We start from the raw sequence: 9,319 nt of genomic DNA on the forward strand, positions 1-9,319 counted from the left end.
GGAGGATACAGAAAAGCCTGTTGACGTCATACAGGTACAAAAATAACGAAGTGCCCCATCCAAAGTTTTTAAACGGGAGTCTAAATTACTTGTAATATTTAATTGTTGAATTACGGAATTGTTTTTCAGGCCAAAGGGATGAAGCGACAGATAATGGACGAGTTTGTCTCCAACAACAAGTTCCTGCAGCTGCCTCGGCTGGTCAACCAGCAGCTTTTTGATGAGCTGTGCCCTGTGAAGCAGTTCCACCGACGGAGGAAGTAAGACATTTTATGAGTCCTTAGCCTCTAATCCCTGTAGTTTATATAATACCTCTCTGAAATGTACCTCTTGTGTAATAACACTTGATCGAAAGAGGCGTCTCTCTGCTGCGTGTCCTGATTTGACCGTTGACATCATATGACAACTGTAAGATGTGGAAATCCCAACAGAATAGCCGGACAGGCCTTTCAGTAGCTGTCACTCTGAGCTGAAATGTTGTGTAAGGATCGGCTGCTGCAGCAGGGGAATTGACCGTGAAATGCTTCGCAGGTACTGTGTGCTGCTGATCACAGGGGAGGACCAAGCCTTTCTTCCGGGCAACAAGGCTTTCCTCGACTTTGCATCATTTAACAGAAAAGACGTGCTGCGGTTTGCTTACGTCTACCAGCGTCAGCAGCAGCCTCTCTGTCAGGCACTGCTCCACAATCAGGCTGCAGTCTCACCGCAGGTCAGTGGCAGAAACATCAACTGCATGACAACAGAACAAAAAAACCGTTGAGGACAACGTGCACTTGCTGGAAAGTTTTATACGTGTCAGATAACCAATATGTGCGTCCTATGACTCTGCATTTTATCACCACTGACAGGTGGTGATTATTGAGAGGCGGAGCCACGCTGGCAAGGTCATGTACCGCTCAGTGAGCGGTGGCTGGAACGGCAGTGAGGAAGATAAGTACCGCCTCCACGAACAGCTGGAGCTCCTGCAGAAAGACCCCACCTATCTGAGCTCAGACGCCACCCTGCCCGAACTCAACAACGAGATGGCGCCTGTAAGACACCGCGGACACACACACACTCACCTTAGTTCTCAGACCAGATCTTTTTGTTTTAATCTCGTTGTTTTCCATTTCATTTTTTAACTTCCCCAGATTTTTATTATTCAGTGGATGAATGCTGCCTATGATTACATCGTTCAAATATACGATGACCTTCTCTACTCAAACTGGTAAGACAACACTCACCCAGAGAGTCTGCAGCATCTCTCTCAAATGTAGCTGATGCTGAGTCATGCTTCAGCGTCACGATGTCATAATAACCTGGTGGGGGCTCTGTAGGCATGCATTTAGTGTGATACACCCATTCAAAAATGTAGCTAAAATTTGAGTTTAGTGGTATTGTTTGACATGGCCTGCTGGGTGTTTTCTCCTAAATGTTTTAAAAGTTGCATTTTTCTGTCCTCAAGGCGAGAAATGATGCCCATTCTGTCATTGATCTTCTCCGCTCTCTTCATTCTTTTTGGCACCGTCATCATTCAGGCCTTCAGGTGAGCACGGCATGAGCCTTTTGTATTCTGCAATATTATAATCATAGGCCCAAACATTTGAAATGTTAAATGAATTTAATTAAAATGTCTTGCACTCAATGATACTGGCTAGATCTACAATAGCAATGTGTTATTCAGCATCTTTTCATCTTAATTGTCTTCTAGTTCTGCATGATTAGTCCTGATTTTGATGTCAAGTGAGTCGAATCCTGGCTGGTTAGTGTTGCCCCGAAGGAGATATTAGTGCCCATACTGATACTTTCCTTCTTTTGGGGCGCTTTTCTAGTGAGCCAGGTGAGAACAAACCCCGGAAGCCAAAGCCAAAGGAGCAACCACAAACTGAGGAAGATGCATCAAGTAGAGCCAATACTTCAAGGTAATGTAGCGAAGTGACCACAAGATGGACGCAGAATACACCAGATAACATCTGGTTTGTTTGCTTTAACTTAAGCACATCCTTGAGTTGTCAGAGCAGCCCCAATAACTCCACAAGAAATGTTCTCCTCAATAATGAAACATGCCTTAGTGTTCAGAAATGTAGCCGACACGTGTAGTGTTTTGCTGTGATGATCAGGTTTGGAGTTTTGTACCACATCCTTTGATTTTCTTTTGCTCTATCCACTATGCAATATTTCACACTTTATGAAGTCTCATGATCTGCTGCAGATGAACCATATCGTCATGATAATCACTGTATATGTGGACTCACAAAGGCCTGTCTTTTAGAGTTAATACTATCTGTAATCATTCCTCCTCTCAATACTGGCTGTGAAGTGATCCCCTCATAACACGACTACGATATACCTCCCTCCCATCTTTCTCATCGGTCCACGTAGCCGTCCTCCTAAGAAGGACTTTGTGGAAGTGACGGAGTTGACCGACATCACGTACATCAGCAACCTGGTGAAGCTGAGGCCCGGACACATCAACGTTGTCCTGGTGCTCACCAACGCCTCCAAGAATGCTCTGCTCAGGAAATTTGCCAAGGAGGTCTTTTCTTTCTCTGGGTAAGTCTCAGCACTGCACAACATTTTTTTGAATAGTTATTTATGTCTATTGGTTTATTCATATAAAAGAGCCTTGTGAACGCAGACTATAGCTGAACATGGTTTCTGGTTTAAAGGAACTGTTAGTAATTTAGTGTCTACTTCCTTCTGTGATATTTCAGTTGTTTGCTTTTTAAGTATGCACCTTGTCCTCTAAGTTGCCCTGATTTGGCCCATGCTTGGTCCACCTAATAACCCTGAAGCCCTCTGCCACTACAGGACTCAGACTCTGCACTTCTCCTTCCTCAATGCTGATAAGCACCGCCACTGGATGCCATCGCTCCTTCGCTCAACCTCTGACACTATGCAGAGCGAGGGCCATTCGGACGAGGACGAGGAGTCTCCAGACTACGCCGGCCACGTGCTGGCCCTCAACGGCCACAAGAAATACTTTTGCCTCTTTAGACCCGTCTTCACAGGGGACGATCCCAACGACTCCTCGTCCGAGACCTCCTCCGACAGCAGGAGAAAGTCCCGGTCCAGGTCCAGGTCCAGCTCCCACTCTCGGTCCAGGTCCCATTCCAGGGAGGATGGGGCAGTACCCAAGAGGGGCTCCAGTAGGGCCACCAGCATAGAAGTCCACCACAAGCTCGATAGGCTGGGACTGTGGATGGAGAGGCTAATGGAGGGCACCCTTCCCAGATTACAGGTCCCTGCATGGCCCTCCCTTAGTGACACCACTAACTCCTTCACAGAGAGCTGAGGTCAAAGTAAAACAAAAACAAAAAGGTTTGATGGTAGTGGAAACACTTTGTGGTTTTGCATCCTGATTACATTCTTCAGCAAAAAAACAAACAGACTGTAGAACAGTGTTGCAGTTTTCAAATCATTATTTGAGTTATCTTACGCAGAGGCAGGTTGCTACAGTGAACTGTTGCAACCTGTTTACAGAATAATTTTATCTGTTAGATCGTGTGAAGCAGATGGAAGTTGAGGGCATAGAGTAGTGTGCTACCGCAAAGGTACAGGGCCTGCGCTGCATGATGCTGCTTAATGTTTTCTGTAAGGAGGAGGAAAACGGAGACTCTATAGGAAAACAACAAAAGCTGTAGTACACATACACACACACAGTCAATCTTTACACACGTAGAGATCCTGTTCAAGGTGGTGTACTCATTCCCCCCAAAAACAGCCAATAAGCATCATGGCACAGACGAAGGCTGCAGCTAGCTGTGTGCGTTACAGATTAACTCTAGTTCTCTGTGTTGCTTTCCTCTCTTTTTAACTCATTATGTGATATCATTCAGCTCGGAAAAAGCGCAATTATTTTGCTCTACTCAAGTCCTTTGAACCCACCTAGAGCCTCTCAGCCTAAACACATCTTTTCGACTGACAGCCTCCGATCGTGAGTTTTTACGAATATAGACGTGGAAACTCAGCCTGATGCACTTAGTTCATCTTTGTTTGCTGTTATAGATCTGCTGACCTTTTTTGATTCCAGACATTAAGACAGACAAATCCACAGCATTGTTGGAATCAATAATCAACTCGCATAAAAACCATTTACATTTAAGTATGTTTTTAGAATTTAGTTAATGATTAAATAGGATTCTTCCTGCTGTTTAAAGCTCAGACCAAGTTGCCATGTCATGCTGCTGTTCGTCTCGGGATTTAACATTAAATATGCTCGCAGCCAAGTTAAATATCATCTTGGATAAATCATACCCAAAATGTTACAAATCTGCCTTTTTGTCTTTACACTTGCTGTTTTGTCTGGGGCCGGTTTCACTTTCTTTTTTTTTTTTAAGTTGATTGTCTGAATCAGAGGTAAAAGATAAATGTTAACCAATATACTTTCTCTTTTTTAAGCCAGTTTCCTTAAACCACTGTAAATGTCAATGCATGGAATATGTAGACCTAAAATCACTAATAAGTGTTTAGTGAATTTGCACTGGCAGCTGAAATGCTTCACCCCGTCTCTCTCCTCCTCTTACTCTGTAACTGAATAATTTGCAGTACATTGTAACCCTTATATTTCTTCTTGTATGCCCTTTGAACTTCATTTTTGTCTGTATCCTACTGTGAGAAATGAAGTGTAAATTATTAAAAGAAACTCATTTTAAAACTGTTTATTTATTAAAACGTATGGATACGATATGTCATTTTCTGTGTTGCTTCCTTAAACCAAATATTGTGCATGTCAACCACTCTTGTGTCTGTGTGTGTTTCATACAACAATGCAGGCTCAGAACTCAGTAGGAATGTCAAAATACATTCTACATGGACAGTTCTTCAGGGCCAAAGGAGACAGGTAGCAGCTCCTCCACAGTCTTTTTCAGGTACGATCCGTCGGGCTTTGACATGTAGACATCCCAGTGTAATCCAAACTGAGAGGGAAATGACATCAAAATCAAATATAGCAAGTAGTCAAGTCCTCACAAAGCATCAGGACAAGTTAATACGAATATATCATCACAAACTGGAAACTAAAAGCTGCACTAAACCAGTAGACCAGCAGAGATCGTACCTCTCTCATGAACTGCCTGCAGCCACCACACGGGGAGATGAACTTGTCATTCATGTCACTGCAAGGAACACATGAGCAAAAATGGAGTTGAGAAACAAAACTGGGATTATTGTTGAACACCTATACACTGTAGCCTCTACTGTTTTGGAGCGATGACAGTGTCTCGCGGTGGTGTGACTTCACTACAAATCTTGGTATTTTTTTCTAAAGTCGGCTCTGTTCTATACAGCTTTCTTGCACAAACCTTATCATCACAAGCCGTTTAAAAGAAGCTTCTGCTCATTTTGGTGCAGCATTTGGTTTCTGCACATCCACATCCAACTTATTCTTGCCTCACTATTTGGTAAACCAACTGTTGAAGTTTTACCAGAGTTTTACACAAGACAGATCTGTGTTGTGTGAAATAATTCATGTGTCATGGTTTGGTAGTAGAGTAATGGTGACTGGATGCCGACACCTTGAACATATTAGACGCCGACATTACCTGGCAATTGCAATTGCCTTGAAACTTCTGTGGCCTTGTGACACTGCCTTTGCGATCGCATTCCTTTCAGCACAGACACCCAGATTGTAACATGCGTTCTCCACATTACAACCTGCCAGAGGACACAAGTATACAGTCATGAGTTATTTAAGTGCATTTGCTTCAGAAAAATGAAACTCACACAAAAAGGCTGTCTATTTACTTCTTCTCTCCTGATCAAACAGTTACTCAACAGGTCATTGCAGTAACAGCAGATTGCCATGCTATTTTCGCTTTGTACAGTCGAGCAACATAAGCAGGAAAGTTGCTTCTTGTCCTTGTTGTCAGGTAATCATTAACATAGCACAGACAAATGAAACTGATCAAGCCAATGATCAACTTCCTTTTTACTTTTAATGAAATTTTATTACTTCTCACAGGTGTCAAATGATCACATACAGCAAAAAAAAGGAGCGAGAGAAGACTCGAGAGTTAAACAGAAGTAATTCCGTGTCTCTGATTTGTTCCCGGCTGACCATGTGGTTAACTTTTACAATGCTTTCTCATATTATTCTTTAAAGTCTACACAATGGCATTTAACTTGACAGATTTGTTTTAGGAAAACACTTGAAGCTTCGTGTGTGTCTTACCTGTAATCACAGTGTCGTCTTTCGTCAGGAGAGCAGCTCCCACTCTGAAATTGCTGTAACAACAGTAGGCTTGCTGCTTTGCCTCCTGAGACTGTTGGATCAGCTTCTTGACTGTTTCCTGAGACAAGGGCATCACACCACCGCTCAACTCGACTTGGTCCATAATTGCTCTTGGGGCTTGGAAGGCTGTTTCTGATTCAGTGAATGAGTCAATTGTAGCTCAGCTTAGGAATGGGACAGAGGGAAGAGGAAGAGGGAGTGGTCACAGCCAATCACTGGCTAGGATGCCAAAAGCTGTCATAGTGTAATGGAAGGCGGCTTTGTTGTTAGTCATATCTATGAAGTCGTGGCAGGATGTTGTGACGCACGACTAAGCAAACAATGTTTCCGAAGTACTTTTGTTCCTTATCGTGTATAGGAGTCTGATAAATAACCGAAACCAGCGGAGACAGTTTTAGAAAACATTTATCTTTATTGTTAAGTTCAGCTAAATACAAAGTGCATTTAGTTGTAGAAGTAGTAGTAGTTATTGTATGTCAGACATTTATTTTACAATAACCCTGAGTCTTTTCTCTTTAGTGTTTTTGTTGGAGAAAATCATCATATAACTTTGAACAATTCCGAGGATTGAACTGAACACATTTGGACTCACAAGCAACCCGTTTATATAACGTGTTATCTGAACACAGTCCGACTCTTAAAAACATCCTTAGGAAGTGATCAAGGTGCGCCAGATAAATTGTAATAAATCTCTCCAATTTGTGCCAAAATATTTCCCGTACATGAGTCATGTGTTCTGCCAAAAGGTTAGCTCGACCCAAACGAAGTCATGAGAACATGACAATGAAGAGACCAGTAACTTAAGGGGGGTGAAGTTTGACTATAAAAGTGATATGTGAAAAGTAATAGGCCTACATTTGGATTTGTTTCGATTTGCTAAACTCGTTGATGTTGGCTTGTTCTTATTAAAACACTTCCCGCTGGTTGCAACTTCAATTCGCCATCTCTTCTTGTCATTTTGCCACAACATAATTGGCGCCCCAACGTGTGTTCGAGTCGAGGCCGAGGCATCTTCCACTTCTTCAGCCAACCGACAATCACGCTAGAGGCCACGTATCAGAGATTTTCATATCTCACCATAGATTTATTTCTGTACAGCGTGATTCTCGCTTGTGTGATAAGGTGGGAGTGTCTGGGGTCCCCTCAACGGAATCCACGCGACTTGTGTGCTTATGATAAAGCAATTTCTGCAAATAATTGTAAAGAACTCCATTGTGAGTTGGATACGTAGGTCCTAAAAAAAACCCTCTACGGAGGCCTTCTCTGAGCCTACAAAAGGACTGGCTTAGATTTACATATTAATAACTAGAAAATAGGGAATCTGTTAAGAGTGGTTTCTGTTTGAGGCAGGAAGCTACGCTGACAAGAGACTCAGAAGTTTTGTGCAGAAATCTAATGAGCAGAAGAAATAATATCTAACTAGACAATAAAATGAGTAGTACAGTTTGAAAAGGTGTGCACACGACTGTAACTTATTGACAGTACTGATAAAGTAATACTATAAAGGAGAGATCCTTATGTGACAAAGGGAAGAGACAAAACTCCCTATAAAAAACCCTGTGTAAAGATTAATGAGCCTCTGGTGGAAAAGTGGTCGGGTGAAACAAAGAGGACATTTGTAACTGTGACAAGCAGCCCAAAAGTAAGAATCTCTCGTTAACAAAAGAGTACAAGCAATTCAAAATAAAGCTCATAGTCAAAGTCCGACATTAGAAAAAGAAGATAAAAAACAAAGACCTGAACAAAAACTGACTGACAGACTGAGACCGCTGACTATTGATGACCCATACACCCGGGTGGCTTTGCATGAGTATGAGCTATTGGCATGTTTTTGGTTGTTTACCCAGTGATAACGCTGTTGCAACAGTTTAACCAAGCCGCAAATAAGTTGTGAAGGTAAAAGTTTCATCGTGATTTTATTGAGTTGCTCTGGTTACAAAGAGACTCTACAGCAGTACACAAGCTCAAAGCTTCCAAACCTTATAGTTCAACTTGTCAATTAGAGTGTATAAAGTTAGTAACACTAGTGTCGCAGTGGTTGTATAATTGTAACTTAGAGTATTTTTATTTTATTTTTCCCTCTTTGTTAAAAAATAGTAATTGATGGTAGAGGTGAACTGCCGTTTTTGTTCATTAACTTTTCTTATGTATCACAGGGAGCCAAAAATGTAGTAAATATATTTTGGGTGGCTTGATTAATGTGTTCAAAGTGAAGAAAAAAAAATATATATAGGTTGTTTCAATCCATCTGCATATATCCCGAAGTATATTGTGTCCAGATCCTATTCTGGTGCAGTTTAGGAGAAAAAAAAAAGTTCAAGCTCCGTGTACTTGGTGGTGGCAGAACGCCCAGATGTGTGTTGCGTAAACCCAATTTAGTAGCCAGTATAAACTCTTGCGCCACCTCCCTAGTGTATGTTTGGCTGTACGCCCAGATGTTGGGGCCTTACAGGCTCGCTCTCTCTGTACAGAGAGGAGTAGAGTTGTCATACATACAGACAATGATCATACATATAGTTCCTAAATAATCAGAAAAAGAGCGGCGACAGGTATGGAAAGGGGTTGTGGAGATCACAGGAAGGATTGTTGGTTGCACTTGGTGCATTGCTGACCATCTCAGAATCGCACAGTGAAAATCACTGTGAGCTGGAAAACACAATGGTACCATAGCATGAAGTCATATTACCTAGTACAAGTTCAAATTTGATAACAATACAATAGAAAATGAATACACATGGTTTACTAAGAGTACGGAGTAGAGTAAAAGCACATTTGGAGGCTCGTAGTCACCACATCAAAACGCAAAGACTACAATAAACTACGTGTCCGAAATTCGAACTATAGTTCATTTATGTCAATGTATGACATGTCAACTATATGTCAACTATAACATATTTCACAAATTCTTGAGAATTCCCATTAACCAGACTTTGCTCTTAATAATCGGTCTCAGGTATTTGGGTCACGGTACTACATTTGAGTTCGAAAGACTTTCCCAAGATGCAATCTGGTGAATCTGCATATCCTTCTCTTTGTAATTTCATTGGCTATTATTTCAGACGACAACTACCTAAGTTATCTGGATAGCTGGCAGGTGGAAAATAAGCC

The 9,319-nt window shown here is 41.8% G+C and overlaps 2 protein-coding genes across 2 annotated transcripts; one reads left to right on the top strand and one right to left on the bottom strand.

Annotated features, from left to right (window-relative positions):
- Window positions 1-4: 4 nt before the first annotated feature.
- Window positions 5-4,668, top strand: LOC116377979 (dnaJ homolog subfamily C member 16-like; the record flags this gene model as incomplete). The annotated part of the gene is made up of 9 exons (XM_031839755.1): window positions 5-34; window positions 130-260; window positions 532-709; window positions 849-1,031; window positions 1,131-1,207; window positions 1,445-1,525; window positions 1,812-1,901; window positions 2,362-2,532; window positions 2,791-4,668. Coding segments are annotated over 9 exons (1,425 nt in total), but the record flags the coding sequence as incomplete, so codon positions are not given.
- On the bottom strand, window positions 4,111-6,428 carry LOC116377980 (cytidine deaminase-like). The gene is made up of 4 exons (XM_031839756.1): window positions 6,152-6,428; window positions 5,523-5,634; window positions 5,039-5,096; window positions 4,111-4,898 (listed from the first exon to the last, which is right to left on the bottom strand). The coding sequence occupies exons 1-4, from the start codon at window positions 6,312-6,314 to the stop codon at window positions 4,788-4,790; spliced, it is 444 nt and encodes a 147-aa protein (XP_031695616.1). The 5' UTR covers window positions 6,315-6,428; the 3' UTR covers window positions 4,111-4,787.
- Window positions 6,429-9,319: the final 2,891 nt, after the last annotated feature.

This window comes from Anarrhichthys ocellatus, unplaced genomic scaffold (assembly GCF_004355925.1).
Source record: "Anarrhichthys ocellatus isolate YVR2014 unplaced genomic scaffold, GSC_Weel_1.0 scaffold1916, whole genome shotgun sequence".
Lineage (NCBI taxonomy): Eukaryota > Metazoa > Chordata > Actinopteri > Perciformes > Anarhichadidae > Anarrhichthys > Anarrhichthys ocellatus.

Coding starts and splice junctions, on each gene's coding strand:
- LOC116377980 (XM_031839756.1), bottom strand. CDS start 6,314: ATGGACCAAGTCGAGTTGAGCGGTGGTGTGATGCCCTTGTCTCAGGAA. Junction 5,097..5,522: donor AAGGCAATTGCAATTGCCAG/GTAATGTCGGCG, acceptor TGTTCCTTGCAG/TGACATGAATGACAAGTTCA. Junction 4,899..5,038: donor GCAGGCAGTTCATGAGAGAG/GTACGATCTCTG, acceptor TTTCCCTCTCAG/TTTGGATTACACTGGGATGT.